Source organism: Oncorhynchus kisutch, linkage group LG9 (genome assembly GCF_002021735.2).
Source record: "Oncorhynchus kisutch isolate 150728-3 linkage group LG9, Okis_V2, whole genome shotgun sequence".
Classification (NCBI taxonomy): Eukaryota; Metazoa; Chordata; class Actinopteri; order Salmoniformes; family Salmonidae; genus Oncorhynchus; species Oncorhynchus kisutch.
This window is the reverse complement of record NC_034182.2, coordinates 35,309,279-35,331,649: the sequence shown is the minus strand read 5'-3', so window position 1 is coordinate 35,331,649 and position 22,371 is coordinate 35,309,279. Positions and strand designations below refer to the sequence as shown.

Below are 22,371 nucleotides of genomic sequence, written 5' to 3'. Positions count from 1 at the left end.
AATCAAGCTACAGAGGGGAGAGAGAGTTGAGCAGTGCATTCCTAAACATGGAAAACCATTTACTAAATGGGGAATATATCAAGGAGGCTTCCCTCAGTAGTTCACAGGCTTTATTTGATGGATGGCCGAACAAAGACAATCATCCCAAAGATAAAAGGCATGCTTGTGTCTGCCAGAACTGTTGAAAAGGCATGTTACCGAGATGGACGGAAATGTATAGGACCAGCAAACTGTAGCGGTAAAAGATGCACCTGTGTGGCTCTTGATGAGTGTGGATGTGAATGACATTCCATGATACTTTGACTCAGAGCAGGGATAAAACCCATGCACTATACTACTCAAGGGAAATATGTGGCATTAGCCATCGCAGGTAATTTTTAGGAGAGAGCTATTGGCTATTACAACTGACAGTGGCCCCGCTATGGTGGGGAAACAAAGGCTTCACAGAGCTGATTTTAGATCAGATTGTCAGGATCACATTCACCAGGAGAATCTGTGTTCCAAGATCAAGCCCGTGGTGCTAATGGACAGGTCCTCTGTTTAGCGACCTATGGAACTCATCTGTTTGTGGGCCATTAGATGTTCAATACAGACAATTAGTTGTAATGCACATATGCAAATCATTACTGGCACGCAGATCGTTAGAATTGGTAGAACAAATTGTAAAATTGACAATCTACACAAAAAAGGTTGCCGACCCCTGATCTATTGAGTTGCATCAGTTACCCATCCCGGATTTACACAGTCACTCAATGCTTCAGTACCTACAGTACTAATTTCTCCTTGTGTTTTACAGTCCTTGCGCAAAGAGTAATACAAATATATTCGGGGGGGATGCAAATATTTTGGAATAAATCCTTAGTGTCCAGTTTGCATCATTGTAAAGAAAAAGTGAAGCTCACCTCTTTCTCCAGGTACCCGGCGAGGACGTCTGTTTCGTTGAGGAGTGTAACGTTACATTTCCCCCTGGGGACCAGGGAAGAGCATTCAGAGTTCTAGAAGGTACCATGCAATACACACTATTCATCTGAACTGACCTGCACCAATCCTAACTACTGTAATATATCCCCAATAAGGCATTGGAAAATGCTGTAAATGAACAAGTTGTAAATATTGAAGAAAACTTTGACACAATTCAAGTATTTTTACACTTATAACCCCTTAACTTATTTTGAGATCAAGAGCCTGAACTGTGATGGTTCATGTTACGAAGGGACAGTTTGAACACATTGCTGGCTTAATGGTCATGAATAGGCCATAGATACGTTTTGGTGGGAAGGCCAAGAGACCAGAGGTGGCAGAACAGAGTACTCCGGTTGAGGTGTAGGGTTTGAGCATAGCTTAAAGGTAGGGAGGGGCATGGTAGTTGCTCCGTAGGCAATACCATGGTCTTGTAGTGGATACGAGCTTCGACTGGAAGCCAGTGGAGTGGAGTGGGGTGGAGGAGTGGGGTGACATGGGAGAACACCAGGCGGGCTGCGGTGTTCAGGACAAGTTGCAGGGGTTTGATGGCACGAGTGGCGAACCCAGCCAAAAACAAATTGCACTAGTCCAGACGGGAGTTAAGGACCTTAAGGACTCTTCCCTGGGAGGAAGAGCAGCTCATTCTTGTTGATGTTGAGCTTGAAGTGGTGGGCCGACCTGGATGTGAGAAGGGGGGGGCGGGGGAGTAGTTGAGTGTCATTCGCATAGCGATGATAGTAGAGACCAGTGAAGATATGACAGAGCCGAGTGATTTGGTGTCGAAAGAGAAGAGGGCCTGGAACTGAGCCCTGGGGGATACCAGAAGTAAGAGCATGTGGTGCAGACACAGATCCTCTCCACGTCACCTGGTAGGAATGGCCTGAGAGGCTGGGGAGGAAGATCCGATAGTTCACGTGTCGAAGGCATCGGATAGAACTCGGTAGGATGGGAACATAAGCGAGAGAGAGTTCCTATGGCAGTGAGGAGAGCCTCCATGACACCGAAAACAGTCTCAGTTGAGTGACCCGTCTTGAAGCCTGACTGGTTAGGGTCAAGAAAATCATTCTGAGAGAGATAGCGAGAGAGTTGGTCATAGACAGCATGCTCAAGTGTTTGAGAGAAAAGAAAGGAATACCAGTCTGTAGTTTATGACGTCAGAGGGGTCGAGTGTTGGTTTCTTGAGAAGGGGCGCAACTGTGGCCATTTTAAAGTCAGAGAGGATACAGCCAGTGGTCATGGATGAGTTGATGAGGGAAGTCAGGACTGGACATATCAGTCCTGTCATATGACACTATATCTTGTCAGGGTTGAACTGGTTCAATGGCAGAACTCTTGTTTGCAGCTACTGCTATGTGGTGAGTCTACGCCTCAGGACACACACGCTCTCTCTCTCTCTCTCGATTACCTTATGTGAGTGGCTGGTAAAGACTCAAACTGCCGAGAGAGGAAGAGTTCTCTGTGTTTCAGCTGGTGTTTCTGCTGTTCAGACACTGTGGGCTGCTTGGACTCCTCCTCAAAGTCTCCTATGAAAACACACACAAAAACAAAATGAGCAACAAAGCACACTTTCCAATTCACATCAACACAACTGATTGCTAATTGTGGCTATGAAGATCCCGCTTTACCTTTCTTTGTATATTTTCTTTAAAATATATATATTTTTCAAGTTTTATTGAGAAATAAACATTTGATGGATTACAGTAAAAGGATAAAGCTCAGAAAGTGAGTGTCGGAACACAGGATCGAACAGCTGCCTCCGGGGACATATGTTGACTCATCCTATACTCCTATTTGTGGCGAAGCATAAATTGGAGGGGGAAAAAATGGGGTGGGGTGGACACAATTCAAAAACCCCACCTCAAATTTGTATCTCAAGCAGACCATTTAAAAAAAAGATTTACAAAATCAATTCCCTCAGAGGATGATGTCATGATGAGCTGCCCAATTAGGGGTACGCCCACTCCATTCCAACACAGAAAATCTGCTTTTAACAAACTTAATTACCATTTTTATGGAAGGAAAACTACTTCACTTACATTGAACTAATTATAGGTCACATTTCATATAAATCTGGAAATGCAAGAATGTCTGTCTTTATATAGAGTGCAAATGGAAAGCATTCAGACCCCTTGACTTTTTCACCCCTTGACCCCCCACATTTTGTTACATTAGAGCCTTATTCTAAAATTGATTCAATTTTAAAAAAAACTTTAAATCTACACACAATAACCCATTAGGACAAAGCAAAAACAGGTTTTTAGAAATGTTAGCTAACTTACTCATTTAAAAAAACAACTGAAATATGACGTTTACATAAATATTCAGACACATTACAGACCCTAGTACCTTGTCGAATAGCTTTTGGTAGCAATTACAGCCTTGAGTATGATGCTACAAGCTTGGAACACCTGTATTTGCGGAGTTCTTCCTATTCTTCTCTGCAGATCCTCTCAAGCTCTGTCAGGTTGTTTGGGGAGCATCGCTGGACAGCTATTTTCAGGTCTCTTCAGGGATGTTAGATTGGGTTCAAGTCCAGGCTCTGGCTGGGACACTCAAGGACATTCAGAGATTTGCCACTCCTGCATTGTCTTGGCTGTGTGCTTAGGGTCGTGGTCCTGTTGGAAGGTGAGCCATCGCCCCAGTCTGAGGTCCTGAGTGCTCTGGAGCAGGTTTTCATCAATGATCTCTATGTACTTTGCTCCTTTTATATTTGCCTCGATCCTGACCAGTCTCCCAGTCCCTGCTGCTGAAAAACATCCACACAGCATGATGCTGCCACCACCATGCTACACCATAGGGATGGTGCCAGGTTTCCTCCACACGTAACACTTGACAACCAGGCCAAAGAGACCATAGAATCTTGTTTCTCACTGGCAGAGTCCTTTAGGTTCCTTTTGGCAAACTCCAAGCGGGCTGTCATGTGCCTTTTCCTGAGGAGTGGCTTTCATCTGGCCACTCTACCATAAAGGCCTGATTGGTGGAGTGCTGCAGAGATGGTTGTCCTTCTGGCAGGTTCTCCCATCTCCACAGAGGTATTTCTGGAGCTCTGTCATCGGGTTCTTGGTCACCTACCTGAACAAGGCCCTTCTCCCCCGATTGATCAGTTTGGCCTGGCGGCCAGGTCTAGGAAGAGTCTTGGTGGTTCCAAACTTCTTTCAATTAAAAATGGAGGCCATTGTGTTCTTGGGGACCTTCAATGCTGAAGAAACGTTTTGGTACCTTTCCTTCGACCTCATGGCTTGGTTTTTGCTCTGACATGGACTGTCAACTGTGGGACCTTATATAGACAGGTGTATGCCTTTCCAAATCAATGTCCAGTCAAGTTGTAGAAACATGTCAAGGATGATCAATGGAAACAGGATGCACCTGAGCTCAATTTCGAGTCTCATAGCAACGGGTCTGAATACTTATGTAAATAAGGTATATTTCTTTTTTAAACATCTGCCATTTCTTTTCTTTTTTTTAAACAACTTGTTTTTCGCTTTGTCATTATTGGGTATTTTGTGTCGACTGAGGACAAACATTTATTTAATCCATTTTAGCATTAGGCTGTAACGTAACTAAATGTGGAAAAAGGGAAGGGGTCTGAATACTGAACGCACTGTATGCCCTGGTACTTTATCTTGTACCGGTCCCTACTACGTAAGTGTAACCAATACGACCATGAACATCCTTTCCTACTCGGAAGGACAAACTATTCCTGTCTATTCTAGGGACTGACCTAGTATGCCCTTACAATGTAAAAAAAAATACTGCATATAGCCTTTATGATCTGGCAGGCTAAAATGAGTCCATGCTGATAAAGAAACATTCATTTTCCTCATACGGAAGACAGTTTTGTATTATACCTTGTGTTACACTACTAGATTGTACATTCCTAAATTTCAGGAGGGTGAGTCAGTAATGTGTGTGAGGTGGCGGGGGTGGTGAATTGAGCGGGGAGAGAGCACTGGGCAGGACTATCTCTCGATCTCCACGGACTCCGCCCCTGCACTCAGCCAAAGGAAACCCTGTCAGTGGTAGAGAGAGGGGACGGGACCTCAGACCACACCCCTTTCTGTTAACCCCTCCTGCCATCCCTCAATCCCCCCTCCTCCACCATCCCCCCCTCCCTTGTCCGGCGAGTCCCTGCCAGACTAAGTGGGAAACCCTGTGCACCAAACCTGAGGCGCCCATCCCCCCCATTATCTACCCACACACACACACACACACACACGTAAAAAAGAAACGCATACTGTACACACACACAGAGACAGGAGGGACACACAAATGGGCAGAGCAGTGCACGCGCTCTCTCTCTCTCCCTGCACACAGTCTCTCACATACACTCTTCCCTGACAAAGACACAAGGCAAGTCAGAGTTAACCCGTTGCGTGCCGCAGCCCTGTGGGACACATCAAGGGCCTTTTGTTCTGAGCAGCGTGCCTGGGCCAGAGGATAGGCAGAGAGGGAGGGGTGCAGGGGGCTGCACTAAGATGAGAGGGGGTGTTGGGGGGGCAGGAGGGGGTCTGGTGGGAGAGGAGAAAGAAGCCCTGGTCCTGTATAACAGGACAGTGCCAAAGCAGTGGCGCGTGCTGCCGAGTGAGAGGCTGGAGTACAGGCATTTTGTTTTGGGGGCGCCAGAGCCAAAACGCAGGAGAGGGAGAACGAAGACGTAGAGCAGCGTAACGGCCGAAAGCGGGTGTATATACAAAAGCATGCCAGACCAGAGCGGACCAGGCAGCAAGGCCAGACCAGTTCTCAAAGGTTGACTGGGGCAAGACTGGACACGGTCGGCACTCCGGACCAGTTGTGGCCGTTTATTTGGAACACAACCTCAGCCTCCTCCTCTCTCCCAGGCTCATAGACTGGTTTCAGCCAGTTTGAGGGCCCTCTGTCTGTTTTTCCGCTGACCTCCAGGGGAGGGTGGATGGAATACCTCCACAGCACACAGGCCACAGGGCCAGATAACGCCAGCACACCGCGGTGACATAACCACACGGCTAGCAGAGCTCCAGGGCTGAGAGGCAGGAGAGGAGATCACCCATCCACCTTGCTCCTCCTGGCCATGCCTGCCTCCTACTAGACCGACTAATGTCACTAAACAGCCACAGACATGACCAAAGTTTTACTTCACAGCAGAAGCTCTTATCCAGAGTGACTTACTACTATAAATTTGCATTCCAGGTCGATGGATAATGCATCCATTTTGAGGTGTGGATCGTTGTGTCTTGTCTGGAGCACTGAATGCAGCCCACCATGTTAGATATGTGTGTGTGTGTGAGAGAGAGAGAATCCAAGGAGAACTCTCAGTCATCGGTGTGTCATTAGCATCACCTAACTACCTCGGCACCCGCTTTTCTCTCCCTCTCTACCCCTTCATCGCCACCTCTCTGCACCAGGTCACTTCAGTGAGATACCCTTGACTGTGTGTGATTTAAACACTGACTCTCAAACCAATAACCAGACACTATTAGTCCTACTACAACAAACAAGTACAGTGTGATTCACGATAGAAACAAAAACTAACTTTCCCTTCTCCATAGAAAATGAATCCTACATCAGTATCCGCTTCCTACTAAAAGCTGCAGTGGAACAGCACTATGCACAGTCTCTCACACACAGTTGTGCTTCAGAAGGAGACTGAGGGTGTGTTCCAAACGGTACCCTATTCCATAGATGGGTCAAAAGTAGCGCACTAAAGACCCATAAGGATCTGGTCAAAAATAGTGCACTACATAGGGAATAGGGTACCGTTTGGGATGCAACCGGAGCATCCCTCTACTTAGAGAGAGAGCCAATTGCCTGCTGGTAGTGCAGAGGGAGATGCCAATCTGATTGGAACACAAAACAGTACTCATATCCTGGATGGAGATAATAAACTGGTTTATGAAAGAGGATGTTTCGTCTAGACTAATAATGCTCTTCAATAACTTTACAGAGAGCATGGACTACACAGCATTAGTTTAGCATAGAGATACGAGTTAGCCCGCTCTCAAGCAGTATATATTAGAAAGCAGTGAAAAGCAGTTCTGACAGACTAAGAGAGAGACTGAAGTAGACAGGTAGAAAGACGGTTGTACTCACTTGCGTTGCTGTCGGCCAGAGTGTTGAGGTTGCCCGAGATGTCCCTCCTTCGAAACAGACACACCACCTTGGCTTCCACGTTCCCATTGGCCGTCTGAGAGAGACGTGACAAGAGCTGTCAATTACTATTGGGCGGCACTTCCCAAGCTTGCCAAATTGCCTTTCTTGAATATTTGTCTTTCTATTTCCATGACTGATCAAAACAAATCTCAAGCTCTCGTCTCTCTGCAGCAGACATATAACGTAGTGAGCAATACGTGTGGAAAAATTGCAATAAAATCACGTTATTGAATCATAACGCATATAGAATCGCAATACATCGTATCAGCACCGAAGTATCATGATAACATCTTGTCGTAAGGTCCTTGGCAATTCTCAGCCTGACATGAAATGGCAGCCTCAATGAAGCTCTGGACAAAAGTGGTGCACTAGATAGGAAGCAGGATGCCATTTCTGACGCATCCTCAGTCAAAATAATAGTAATGAAACTGCATACATACATACATACATACATGCATAGATACATACAGTACCAGCCAAAATTTGGACACCTACTCATTCAAGGGTTTTTCTTTATTTTTACTATTTTCTACTTTGTAGAATAGTGAAGACGTCAAAACTATGAAATAACACATATGGAATCATGTAGTAACCAAAACGGTGTTAACCAAATCAAAATATATCTTACATTTGAGATTATTCAAAGCAACCACCCTTTGCCTTGATGACAGCTTTGCACACTTGGCATTCTCTCAACCAGCTTCATGAGGTAGTCACCTGGAATGCATTTCAATTAACAGGTGTGCCTTCTTCAAAGTTAATTTGTGGATTTGATGTTCTTCTTAATGCGTTTGAGCCAATCAGTTGTGTTGTGACAAGGAAGATGGTCTTTTACCAAATAGCACTAAGTCCATATTATGGCAAGTAAAGCTCAAATAAGCAAAGAGAAACAACAGTCCATCATTACCTTAAGACATTAAGGTCAGTCAATCCGAAACATTTCAAGAACAGTTGCAACAAACATCAAGCACTATGATGAAACTGGCTCCCATGAGGACCGCCACCCAGAGTTAAGATAAGATAGTTACCAGCCTCAGAAATTGCTTCACAGCGTTCAAGTAACAGAAACATCCCAACATCAACTGTTCAGAGGAGACTACGTGAATCAGGCATTCATGGTCAAACTGCTGCAAAGAAGTGACGGAGTGCTGCATCAGATGACCTGGCCTCCACAATCAACCGACCTCAACCCAATTGAGATGTTTTGGGATGAGTTGGACCGCAGAGTGAAGGAAAAGCAGCCAACAAGTGCTCAGCATATGTGGGAACTCCTTCAAGAATGTTGGAAAAGACTTCTGCAAAGCTGTCATCAGGGCAAAGGTTGGCAACTTTGAAAAATATAAAATAAATATACTTTGATTTGTTTCAACACTTGTTGGGTTACTACATGATTCCATGTGTTATTTCATAGTTTGTCTCCACTATTATTCCACAATGTAGAAAAATATATATATATTAAAAAAACATGAATGAGTAGGTGTCCACATTTTGACTGGTACAGAAGTTTACATACACTTAGGTTGGAGTCATTAAAACTCGTTTTTCAACCACTCCACAAATTTCTTGTTTACAAACTATAGTTTTGGCAAGTAGGTTTCTGCATGACACAAGTAATTTTTCCAACAATTGTTTACAGACAGATTATTTCACTGTATCACAATTCCAGGGAGTCAGAAGTTTATACACTAAGTTGACCGTGCCTTTAAACAGCTTGGAAAATTCCAGAAAATGATGTCATGGCTTTAGAAGCTTCTGATAGGCTAATTGAAGTCAATTGGAAGTGTACCTGTGGATGTATTTCAAGGCCTACCTTCAAGCTCAGTACCTCTTTGCTTGACATCATGGGAAAATCAAAAGAAGTCAGCCAAGACTTCAAAAAAAATTGTAGACCTCCACAAGTCTGGTTCATCCTTGGGAGTCATTTCCAAATTCCTGAAGGTACCACGTTCATCTGTACAAACAATAGTACGCAAGTATAAACGCTATGGGACCACGCAGCCGTCATACCGCTCAGGAAGGAGACGCGTTCTGTCTCCTAGAGATGAACGTACTTTGGTGCGAAAAGTGCAAATCAATCCCAGAACAACACCAAAGGACCCTGTGAAGATGCTGGAGGAAACAGGTACAAAAGTATCTATATCCACAGTAAAAATCAGTCCTATATCGACATATCCTGAAAAGCCGCTCAGCAGGGAAGAAGCCACTGCTCCAAAACCACCATAAAAAAGCCTGACTACGGTTTGCAACGGCACATGGGGACAAAGATCATACTTTTTGGAGAAATGTCCTCTGGTCTGATGAAATAAAAATAGAACCGTTTGGCCATAATGACAATCGTTATGTTTGGAGGAAAAAGGGGGAGGCTTGCAAGCCGAAGAATACCATCCCAACCATGAAGCACGGGGTGGCAGCATCATGTTGTGGGGGTGCTTTGCTGCAGGAGGGACTGGTGCACTTCACAAAATAGATGGCATCATGAGGAAGGAAAATTATGTGGATATATTGAAGCAACATCTCCAGACATCAGTCAGGAAGTTAAAGCTTGGTCGCAAATGGGTCTTCCAAATGGACAATGACCCCAAGCATACTTCCAAAGTTGTGGCAAAATGGCAGGTATTGGAATGGCCATCAAAGCCCTGACCTCAATCCCGTAGAACTGAAAAAGCATGTGCGAGCAAGGAAGCCTACAAACCTGACTCCGTTACATCAGCTTTGTCAGGAGGAATGGGCCAAAATTCACCCAACCTATTGTGGGAAGCTTGAGGAAAGCTACCCAAAACCTTTGACCCAAGTAAACAATTTAAAGGCAATTCTACCAAATACTAATTGAGTGTATGTAAACTTCTGACCCACTGGGAATGTGATGAAATAAATTAAAGCTGAAATAAATCTCTCTCTACTATTATTCTGACATTTCATATTCTTAAAATTAAGTGTTGATCCTAACTGACCTGAGAGAGGGAATGGTTACTAGGAATAAATGTCAGGAATTGTGAAAGACTGAGTTTAAACGTATTTGGCAAAGGTGTATGTAAACTTCAGACTTCAACTGTAGATTATTCCTCTTCTCATCTACTTCCATTAGATTGAGTTTTCATAGTGGTGTTTGCCACAAACCCTTCAATTTAAGAGTGTTACATAAATGAGCTTAATCCTTTGACTGGGAAACAAGCATGTGCCATACGCCGCTACACGACTGCTACAGCTAGCCACGTTATGTAATGGCTCTTGCACCAGCATCTTGTCACTAGTGTCTGTCTGTGTGTGTTTGTGTGTGTGTGTGTGTGTGTGTGTTACCACCAGCACCATCCCAGGGTATGAATGGGTTACAGACAGACTGGCTAGAAGGTCAGACATGATAACCTTTATAAAGGGGTTGTCAATGTCAGCAAGATTTTTTTAAATGTAAACGCACCAAATCAGAGGTTAGATGTGAAGGACCGATTATTCCACCAACCTTGTTGAGCTCTTCTATTCTGCGGATCAGGTAAGGGTTGCTGGAGGAATTCTCAAAGTACACGTAATCTGAAAGGGAAAGAGAAAGTAGAAATCATACAAATCTGTATCATGTCAATTCAGTGTGTAGGACTTTGAACTTGATCTCTTCGGTTACTGTAACATGTTCAAAGGAAAACCCCTGTTGTGTGAGGAGTTTGGGACTGTGAGTCCTTGTACAGTCAATTACTAAATATGACTAAACGGGAACCCACTACAGTAATGACGTCACGCAGGCTGGCTTTGGCCAGGCAAAATCAATCTAGCAAAAATGGCGACTGGTGCTGGGTAGGGAGAGCAAATAGCTTTGCACAACACGTCCTGTCCTGTCTGTGTGTCTTCCATTTCAAAAGACAAGTGAGGTAATATCCACTCGGACATGGCAGGCTACCTCCTAACATGATTGGTGCTTGCTTGCGAGGTCTAGGAATTTAATTCCCTCACTTCTCAGAATACAGCTACATTATGAAAGACACTGGTGTGACTAAAAAAAGTGAACAAAAATGAGACTTCCATTCAATGAACTAAGCTCTAAGACTTTACCTACAGAGACGGTGGGCCTGCATCTCTTTCACACAGCCCAATGATAGTTTATCCAGGGTCAACGGCACTAACCAGTGCCTGTACAAAGCATCGCTACTGTTATTATTCACTGTCTTTTTAATGTCATTTCCGTAATTATCTATTGTTCACCTAATACCAATTTTTTACTTAAAAATTGCACTGCTGGGAAGGGCCTGTAAGTAAGCATTTCACTGTAAGGTGACACCTGTTGTATCGGGTGCACATGACAAATAAACTTTGATTTGACGAACACTGAATATCCCATTCAAAAGACTGCCTGCAGTGTCATCAGGCTAAATTCCTCAGCGGACACAAGCTACCTAAAGATTATAGCTACTAGTCGGCCTTCACACTGGCTAGGATGGGTTTATTTTCAAATGGCACAGCCTAAATGCCACTCTATATAATGTTTATACTGTACTCTATACCATCTACTGGATCTTGCCTATGCCGTTCGGCCATCACTCATCCATATATTTATATGGACATATTCATTCCTTTACACTTGTGTGTATAAGGTAGTTGTTGTGAAATTGTTAGATTAGTTGTTAGATATTACTGCACTGTCGGAACTAGAAGCACAAGCATTTCGCTACACTCACATTAACATCTGCTAACCATGTGTATGTGACCAATAAAATTGGATTTGATTTAAATACTAGGCTAACCAATGTTTGACCAAGGAAGAGTAGTCGGTTATTCCAGAGTTGCTGAAGTGATAATGAATTAACCAGGATGTTACTCATTTCCAATCACTTCCAAGACAACACAAAAATAGGTTTGCTGTATGCCTGCACTATTATAGGCCTAGCCTACAAACAAGGTCTAGGTTACAATATCAAACCTTAACCCACCATAACGGCTTCCTCACCAGTTATATGCCATGACGCATGATATTTTGCCCCATGTGGCCAATATTTTGGTTCTAGCAGTGGAGTGGAAGGGAAACCTACCCGTGTGTTTTAGGGGTCATTTGCAGGTCACAGCAAAGACCACTGGGCCTGTACCATATCTCTCAGCTAAATGACTGTCCTGACTAATCAAAAGCCCTGTTCAACACATCTACAAAACACAAGCAAATATATGATAACTGGTGATGAAATACTAGGGTTGGGCAATGTCTGGAATGACACATCCTCCCTTCGACCTGTCCAAACATCGTTGATATAGTTGTTGTTTTTTAATTCCGGGGCTTGGGAAGCGCATAGTTACCGAGCAACGCAGTAAACAATATGGCTATATCGAGAAAATTAATGAGGGGGAAATATATATTTAATTTAAGGTTAGAAATGTGGTTAGGGTGGAGGTTAGGGTGAGGTTTAAAAGCAGATTTTAATTAAAGAATTGAAGAAATAGGCGGGATTTATGTCTGTGGCAACTAGTGACGACCCTGTGTAATGCACAAACCACCCTAAATCTAATCATTGGCGTACAATGTGGAAATCATATTTTCTTGTCTGCAAATAAACAAATATAAACCAAATCATATGGTAATGTTGTACCAGACACCTTTGAATGGTGATTTGTAACCACACATCGTTGACCTCCTGTGTGATACGAAACCCTTTCAAATTGTGATTTCTGACCATTTCCACTGAGACCGAGTGCGCATGTTCACCATAGAAGACATCCCTGGGCGGTCGACTTGGGAGAGCGGAGTAAACCTGTCACACAGTGGGCCAGCGCAGAGCTCACATTCTACCTACTCGAAGATGTCATCGGTGGATCTGATGACCCACTCATGGTGGAGAGCGAATGAGGGTCACTTTGCTCTCTGGGCCAACGTCGCCCGCAAATAGGCCTACCTCTGCATCTGTGCAACAAGTCTTCCGTCTTATTGTGTTTTCAATGCAACAGGCAATAGGTTACTGATTGTTACCACACTCCAGAGTCTATTAAAGCCAGAAAAGGTGAACATGCTTGTGTTCCTTGCCAGAAACATTTTAGGTAAGATATAACGAAAAGGAACATAGGCCGAAATGTTCTTCATTGCAGTTATTTGTTCAATTTTCAAAACCTTTTCACAGATGCGTCTTATTTCGAAGGAAATGTAGCTCAGGCCCAGGCTAAAATATTCTGTTAAGTGTGCCTTGAAATACTTACTTGCACTCATTTATTTGGTTAATTTCGTACAAAGGCTATTTGGTTGACTTTATTTGGGCCCATTTTTGTAATTTGTAGCCTTTCCAAATGTGGGTTATTGTTTTTATAGCCTTATTTTTTGGAACAACACTTATGTTCAATAGGCTGGTTTGTTTTATATACGGTTCATTCGTTATTCAGGTGTTATGTTATAACAAAATGTGTTTACACACACACAGTACCTGTCAAAGGTTTGGACACACCTACTCATTCCAGGGAACTTTATTTCTACTATTTTATACATTGTAGAATAATAGTGAAGACATCAAAACTATGACATAACACATATGGAATCATGTAGTAACCAAAATAATGTGTTAAACAAATAAAATATATTTTAGATTCTTCAAAGTAGCCACCCTTTGCCTTCATGACAGCTTTGCACACTTGGCTCTCTCTCAACCAGCTTCACCTGGAGTGCTTTTCCAACAGTCTGTTGAAAAACAAATGATAGTGGGACTAAACACAAACCAGATGGGATGGCGTATTACTGCAGAAAGCTGTGGTAGCCATGCTGGTTAGGTGTGCATTGAATTCTAAATATATCACAGACATTGTCACCAGCAAAGCACCGCCACACCTCCTCCTCCATGCTTCACTGTGGGAACCACACACGCGGAGAAATAGTATGAATAAATTCATCAAAATAATGTTTTCAATAAAAATATTTCAATCATTATTTCAATATGTTAGTAACCCGTTGTATAAAGGTGATAATGCCCTCGAAACCGGTGTTTGGAGGATATATTGGCACTATTTGCCGGCACTTCGTTTCAGGCCTAACAACACCCGTGCCAATGTATATCCTCCAAACACAGGCTACTTGGGCATTATCAGTTAAATGCATCATACCCATTCAATAAAAGGGGGGGGGGGTTGGAGTGGGAGCACATTTCTCACACTATTACAGGGGGAAGTCCGATGCGGACTGTCTCAACACTTAAGAGAAAGAGGTCCCCTATTTTCTTTCCCTTCAACAATTTATCCCTCTTTCTCCACACTCATCCATGTTCTAGGCTCTCCATCTTGCCCCGTGTCCTCCCTCTTTCTGCTATGAGGGCTCCTTGCCTGCCTGAATCAGTGAGAGACATTAGGCTGAAGCGGTGCCTCCCGGATCAATGGCCCAGGGAGTTTTTTTTTGAAGAGGAATGGGGAACACAGTCTGAGAAGACAACCTCAGCTCAGATACTTTGTCAGCACTAACCAAATGTCTGTGATGTTAATTTTACATTTTTTACATTTAGTAATGTATATAAAAATATCAGTATCACCAATAGTTATTTGAAGAATAAAAACATATTTGTGTGGGGACCTAACAGCTGACTGAAGACGGGACAACCGGGCATTCGTGCAGTTGGCAATGACTGGTAAACTTATGGGTACAGTCACAATGGCTGCATGGTATGACGTATTGTTAACTGATGTGACTCACGCAGTAGAATGTATTTTTTGTAATGTCAGTTGAGTTTAATCAACAAATCACAGCACATATTGATGGGTACACTTCCTGCTTTTACTTCCTGCTTTGAGCCTCTGGGTACACTCTCAATGGCGTCCAGTCCACACATTATGCCATTATTGACTGGAATAGGGAAGCCTGTTAATTATCTTTCTATGGCAGCAGATGCAGTAGGGAGAGAAGGTAAGGAGAAAATGCATGTTTTAAAATAATTAGTGATGCACCGATATTACATTTTTGGCCAATACCAATATCTTCCTTGACAAAAAAAAAAACTGATACCGATAACCGATATTTAAAAATTGTGGCCTTTTAAGCATTCTGGTACAGTTAAATAGTTAACACACACACACACACACACAGCAGTCTAAAGCACGACATCTCAGTGCAAGAGGTGTCACTACAGTCCCTGGTTCGAATCCAGGGTGTATCACATCCGGCCGTGATTGAGAGTCCCATAGTGCGGCGCACAATTGGCCAGCGTCGTCCGGGCCGTCACTGTGAATAAGAATGTGTTCTAAACCGACTTACCTAGTTAAATAAAGGTGACACAAAGTTAATTTGTTGGCATTTAAATATGTCCTCATTACCAGTAAAATATAATCAAAACCTATTTATTTCACTTACTTGCTGTGCTGTTCCGTTGTTCCTTTGTTCAGTCATTTCATTCTCAACCAGGATTTCTATGGAACACCGTTTGGTTCTTTGCGTGTCAAAAAATATAACACTATTTGACGTGTCAAACAAGCTTGTTGACCAATCAGGACCTGAATATGACTGCACGTCAAATAATAATTTAACGCATTCATACATTTTTTACGTAGTTATTATACAATCACTCGCATTTCATATGTCACAACGATTCATCGATATGTATGCGATGATGCTGGTAAAGTTGTCTCGTACACCTACAGTGCTGGTTATAAAAAAAAGCAAGCAAGCTCATGGATACAAACAATGTAGTTCTTCCCCAAAAACATAGCAAAATGACAATCTGTTTGAGTAGCTATAGTTAGCTATACAGTTAGCTAGCTGTCATCTAAAATAAGAACTGTTTTAGAAATTAGGGTTATTTGATTAATGGTGGTCGGACCTATCTACGTGAAGCTAGCCACAATAAGGATTAGCGACAATAGCGGACTTTGGGTTCAAAATAAAAGTATGGCATAATTCTACTATTTGTATTAATTTGCATCACTGTCAATGACACTTATTTTGAAGGCAAACTGCAAATTCCACTATTGTGCCTAATTCTTATTGTGGCTAGCTTCACAACACATAGCCCGGTCGAGCCTCATTAGCCAGATGAAGCTAGCTGGCTGCTTATAATGTTAGCTTTGGGCAACAGGGTTGCTATTTATTTTCATTTACTGAAGTTCAATTTTAATAGGTGAACAACAAGTGGCAACCTAGCTAATACTTACAAGGATTCCTAAATCATTACTAAGAATAATGAAAACGACTGCAGTTTGTACTGCTCATTGTTTTCAGGCTGGTTGTATTGGTGCTAGCTATGCTGCGGTCGAACAAATTATGCTTTATTACCAAAGCAGTATTGTAAACACATCGTTCGTGGCCGGTGTTTGCTGACATGTACAGCTTTGACAATACTTAAACTAGACATCGGGCCGATACCGATGTTGGCATTTTTAACTAATATCGTCAGATTCCGATATGTTAACCGATATGTCGTGCATCCCTAAAAATGATAGTAATTTTTGTTTTATTCAAACAGTTATGTGAACCACGGTCATTTGGCTGGCCGATTACTGCCATCCAAATTTCCATGACCATCACAGCCCTACTAGTGGGTCTATTGCTACATACAAAACATCTGTGGCAAGCACTGCTCCATTGATTCATTCCATGCGCTTTATATCAACAGGACTTGTACCCAGCCTGTCGATAGGCTCCTCTGGCTATAAAATAGGGCATAGCCCTAGACCAAGCCATTCAATTCAGCTAATGGAGGCAAGTAAAAGCTATTCATGATAAGAGTGAAGTGGTTTTCTGTGAGGTAAAGGACTGTTTTGAATATAGTAGTAGGCCTAAATCCACTAGACTATACTTTTTCAGATGAGGTGCAGATAAACATTTAAAACTATGAAATGTGGGACCCTCGGGACTAACCGCCTCACTGAGCAAATACAACAGGCCGCCCTCATATCCCAATTAATCATTAGGGCTCAATTTAATTTCCACCCACAATTTATTTCCACACGCATAATGTCAAGAGTGACACGTCAAAAGTAAAAGCTTCACCACGGAGAAGCAGCAACAGTTAGTAGCTGTGACAGCGTCCACTGTACTGTCACTACTGTTTGGGAAGATAACAGAACTCGCTCAACACAACACTTTGGTTTTGCTTTGAAATTCACCATAAACAACAGGTTTTAGACACATACCAAACCAAGGCCCTTATTCAGAACACATCTCTAAGTAGGAGTGCTGTCTTAGGATCAGTTTAGCCTGAATAAGATTAAATGGACTGGGGAGATCTGATCCTAGATCAGCACTCCTAGTGAGACGCTGGCCCAGAGCTGCCCAAATGGGTAGACATTCTGCTAGGCACAGGTCTTTGTGACCACCTTGACTGGAGCAAGAAAATTGGCATGAACATCACAACATTAGACTTAATGGTTGACTCTTTGTTCGAGCTCTCGGGGAAGATTCCCTCCAGTAGGTCGACGGTGCACGGGTGCATAAGTATTTTGTCGTGCTCTGAGGTGCTGGGAGGCAGTGTTGTGAAGTTACTGATGTGGGGGACAATAAGCAGGCAGGCATTATCAACAGACAGGCCGGAAGACACAACCATCTGCAGAGCAGTGCCATCTCAGGCACAGTCTCAAGGCCAAGATAACTGAGGTGAAGGGGATTAAAAGGTTAAAATACCATACTGTAATTGCCATGTTCGTAGAGACTAAATAAATGCATAATGCTGCAACCGAAACAATGCCTTGCTGTCATGTGGCTTTCAGACAGTCAGGGGTTATATCCATATATACAGTTGCCTATAAAATAAGGCATTCATTATCATAATTCATGTACTGCAACACGTCATCTACTAGTAGTAATCATATCAATGATGTTTGGCCCAATGCTTTCTGTGGGGCTATTTTGCACAAGAGCTTGACTACATTGTATTATGCACAGAAACAATGTAGCATCTCCTCTGACACTGCACCGTTTAATCACCGTGACCTAAAAACAGACGCTCTTGTGGGACCTTATACAACGATAAAACAGCAAGAATGTATCAGTGTGTATCATCATGGCTATATATTTCACTGGTTCAGTCAGTGGCTGTGCATCAACCAAAACACGGACTCAAGCCAAGACATTAAGAACAATCAACGTCGCACCAAGTCAAGTCCACTGATGTTGATAATCTTTCCCACCACCAATAATAATCTCATAAAATGGCAATGTTGATGGTAAAATAAAGCTGTCGACCCTGTGGGTTGAAGAGGAATCCAGACGGTTTAGCTATAGCCAGCTTGCGACCTAGCTATCACACGTTTACCGGCGTTTAACATACAGACGTGAGTATTGTTAGCTTGCTAAATGCACCATATTGTAACCTATGTAAACAATGTAGCTACATGTTAACGATGAGAATAAATTGCAGAACAGTTTGAAGTTTGGGATTATCTTCTGAACAATACAGCTGCTTCCCACTTAGTACGACAATTGATTATAGCTATGATTGGTAGCATACGCTAACTACCTACAGAGCCAGCAAGCTAACTTGCTAGCTAGCTGTAAGTTGACGTTAGCGATCTAGCCAAACCAAGTGACAGATGGTACCTAACGCTTGCAGTCGAGTATGCTAACGTTACCTGGCTAAGTAAAACAAACATGTTTGAGTAACTTTATCATACTCAAGTTAACTTGTTGGTTTCAACTAGCGTTAAAATGGCTAGTTATAAACTTAACTTTACCAGCTAACGTTACACTGCAAGTTGATTAAAGTCTTACAGCCAACTAAATCAAGCTGAACTATAAGCTAAACTAGTTCACGCTACCAATAGCCAAGGAACGCGTTCTAATTTGACATGTCCTGCTAACAAGTTAGCTGGGTAGCGTTAGCCTGTTAGTTAGCCAGCCTTCGCGGAAATAACTATCACTCGCTAGCTAGCAAATGCAAATCAGCTAGCTAACTACCCTAGCATAGCTAGCTAACAATCACGCTGAGAGGTCTCAAAAAAAAAAAAAAGAGACTTACCTCCCACTCGGTACATGTTGGCCGCCATTCTCTCGTTACCCCCAACAAACACTATCCAAGGGATTCCCCTCTTGCGTAAAAAAAATTCGATCTGGGGCTATTTTATCCCTACATTTATTGTAAACCTCCCCTGCCTCGAAACAAAGCCGGGACCCGGCACAGTTGCCAAGCTCTGGCTGGTAAAAGTTTAAAGTTTCCGTTAATGTTTCGGGGTTCCAAAATGCGTCTTTGTTTCAGTCCGATAACCACCTCCCTCTTCCTCACTCACGCATTCACACTTGCAGGCATGCATACACAGCCCTTGATAGCTAGCCTGTCGCTTATTCCACTCTTCCTCCCATCCTCCGTTCCCAGCTTCATCCTCCTCTTCTTCACCTCTGCTCAGTTCACACACACACACACACACACCACACACACACTGCCCCCCCTCCCGTTCGAAAACGTCATCTTCGGAAAATAACGTAGTTTAGAATCGGAAAACTCCGACAACACACACAATTCATAACAGTTGCTCCAACTATCACCATTAAACACTAAGAACCACTGATTACGTTAATAAAATAGCAAAAATGTAACCAACATGGTTTATAACCCAATAGCTATAACTAAAGTAATACTGAAGGCAGATCATCTGGTTGACATGTTGAGCATTGAGTAGGCACATTGACGAGACACGTATACAGCCTTCCACCACTTCCAGAGTCTAGACTCAGATATAGTACTTTCTACAGTAGCTGTAGCAGAATGACAAGTCAACATGGCCCTTATTTGAACAACACTGCCCTCTAGCGAACATTTCGATAGCATACAGTTTTTAGAATTTACAGAACAACCAATGATGTATAAATAATTTGAGTACAAGTACAACCCACTGGAAATGCTTGAATACGTTGAGAAAGAAAGATGCTAGGAATTCATAAGCATAGTTTTTTGTAATTGTTTATTGACAGAAATATCTACAGACATAGGAAACGATGACACATTCAAAAGTACTTTTAAATAAACACAGAAGATAGCAAATCCAAAAGTGTACTACAATAAGGTAAACATGAATGAATTTGTCTAATACAGGAGATATTGCAGTTGAAACTAATGAGTAAATGTACTTGAAAGATTGTCACAGTCTAGCAAAATGCTAAAGTTTGAAGCACAAAAAAAAGGTAAATATTCCTAGATAGCAATCAAGCAAAAATATGGATGATATTACTTTTCTGACAAGACGATAACCATAAAACACCACTACGGTACGCTTGTATGGTAAACAAACATGTAAACAAAATGGGATATTTTGGAATGTTCTCAACAGTTGATCCCTTTGTCGTCAGTTGATGATGGCAGTCAAACAGGCAGTTGATTTGAAAGCTTGACCTTTTTCAAATGTCAGATTAGGAATTTCACTTAATTTGAGAAGTAGATTGTGCCCAGATGTACTAACGTTTCCATTTCATCATGTGGGGCTAATATCACGCTTGAAAAGAGAATCCTATGGAATCCAAAGCCTTCTGTACTGTAAGAATCCAATGAAACAATACACCACAGGTCCTTGGCTGACCTTACAACTTTTGTACTGATATACAAGGGCCAGCCAGTTCCCTCCCAGTCTACGTTACACCCCACTCTGTAAAAATGTCTCTCCCTTCTGCCTCTCTATCACTCTGTCTTTACCTCTACCTACATGAGCTGTACCCCCGCCCATTGACATTGTCTTACCATGTATATAGCCTCGTTATTGTTATTTTATTGTGTTGCTTTTACATTTTTTTACTTTAGTTTATTTTGTAAATATTTTCTTAACTATTTTGTTAGAACTGGTTAAGGACTTGTATGTAAGCTTTTCACGGTAAGGTCTTCACCTGTTGTATTTGGCGCATGTGACCAATAAAATGTGATTCGATTCTCTTAATGTCTCTTTCCCTCCTTTAAGGTTCTGGGGAACTGGTGAAGGATGCAGAGTGTAGGCGGTCTCCACCATCCGATGTTCCTGCTCTCTTGACCTCCCACTGGAGGATACAGGTGTCCTTGCCACCCATAGAGAGCAAGTGACTGTCACAGTGGGTGAAGCGCACATTGGTCACATGACTGCCGTGGCCCTCATAACTGTGGTTTGGGGCCTGATGAGTAAAAGAAGACAGTTGATATGCGGTGAACGTTTTGGTGCAAGGAGTAAAAAATAAGGGAAATCAATTGTAAATGTGGAGCTGTGTTATCCCTGACCTTGGGTTTTGGGCAGGGATACTGGAAGAGGTGGACTTTACAGAAGTCGTCAGCCACCGCTACCACCCTCTCACTGTGGGAGCGACAGAGGGCATTGATGTCTGTACCGTCTGAACCTTCTAACCACACACCTATGGGACGGACAGAACACACAATACAGGTTGAATACTCAGTCACTGCTAACGGGTTGTGTGATGCTGAGAGCTTTGAAATACGGATGTAGGATCTTAATTTGAGCCAGTTTGCTACAGCAGGAAAATAATCCTCCAGCAACAAGAAATATGAATTATTATGTGGATTATAATTAATGGAAATTTTTCTAGGTGTTGATACATTTTTCATAAGGGAAAATAAAAGTCTGACATGTCTAAGTGTAAATTAAAAACTTCAGAAGCCTTTTTAAACCTCAAATACACTACATGTTTTAAATGTCCTGCATTGCAGGAAAGTTCTCCCGCCACAGGGTGATCACTGTCACTGTCACTCTCACCCATGACGTGGAAGCCCAGTACGCAGGTGTAGGACGCCCATTCTCGGTCTTTGCTCTCATAGCGGTTCCTCAACAGTTTGCACCCTCCAGCAACGTCCCCTGTTTGAGAAGACCAATAGTCATTAGGATAACTAAGGAAAATAAGACATATTATACTATACAAATATACACATGTTCAAATGAGACATGGAAATGTAGACATTTTCAGTCACTCACAGTAAAGGATTTCGTAGTCGCCCGAATTGGACATAATGTACTTCCCATCTTTGGACCAATCAAGGTGAGTGATGAAGCTGGAGTGACCCTAAAAATAACAGACATAAAAAATTGACACGACACCTAAACACCATGACAAATGTGTCCTGAGCCCTACTGTACCCCACAATGAACCACTCATTCATTACATAAATAATCCACAACCATCCCCAACACCCCAGAATATACTGCAACTTACATTGCACTTTCCGTAGCGGGAGTAGCGCCGTCCACACTCGGTGACGTTGTAGACGTAGATGAAGTTGTCATGGGAACCCACAGCCAAAAAGCTACCGTCTGAAAGGGGAAATGAAAACAAAGGCAGGTTCCAAATAAAGGCAATCCATTTTTTCATAAATAATAGAGATCCATCATAGTGCCAAGTGAGTACATATTACTGAATCATGGTTGAAATTCGATCCATTCTGAGACACTGAG

General features: G+C 42.6%; 2 protein-coding genes across 9 annotated transcripts in view; both read right to left on the bottom strand.

The window, feature by feature from the left end:
- The window catches only part of mta2 (metastasis associated 1 family, member 2), a 32,023-nt gene extending 12,630 nt beyond the window's left edge, over positions 1–19,393 (bottom strand). The window contains exons 1-5 of one of the 2 annotated variants that reach the window (XM_020491667.2): positions 18,975–19,393; positions 10,547–10,614; positions 7,030–7,123; positions 2,369–2,486; positions 903–966 (exon numbers count right to left, since the gene is read on the bottom strand). In XM_020491667.2, the coding sequence (XP_020347256.1) occupies positions 903–966; positions 2,369–2,486; positions 7,030–7,123; positions 10,547–10,614; positions 18,975–19,002 (372 nt within the window). In that variant the 5' untranslated portion in view covers positions 19,003–19,393. The remainder of the gene's footprint in view (positions 1–902; positions 967–2,368; positions 2,487–7,029; positions 7,124–10,546; positions 10,615–18,974) is intronic. The other variant, XM_020491668.2, reaches the window with a different exon arrangement.
- Positions 19,394–19,895: 502 nt separating this feature from the next.
- The window catches only part of LOC109897112 (echinoderm microtubule-associated protein-like 3), a 46,352-nt gene continuing 43,876 nt past the window's right edge, over positions 19,896–22,371 (bottom strand). For all 7 annotated transcript variants that reach the window (XM_031832489.1, XM_020491665.2, XM_020491666.2 and 4 more), the window contains 5 exons: positions 22,133–22,230; positions 21,895–21,982; positions 21,679–21,777; positions 21,189–21,319; positions 19,896–21,085 (listed from right to left, as the gene is read on the bottom strand). In XM_031832489.1, coding sequence (XP_031688349.1) covers positions 20,894–21,085; positions 21,189–21,319; positions 21,679–21,777; positions 21,895–21,982; positions 22,133–22,230 — 608 coding nt within the window. In that variant the 3' untranslated portion in view covers positions 19,896–20,893. The remainder of the gene's footprint in view (positions 21,086–21,188; positions 21,320–21,678; positions 21,778–21,894; positions 21,983–22,132; positions 22,231–22,371) is intronic.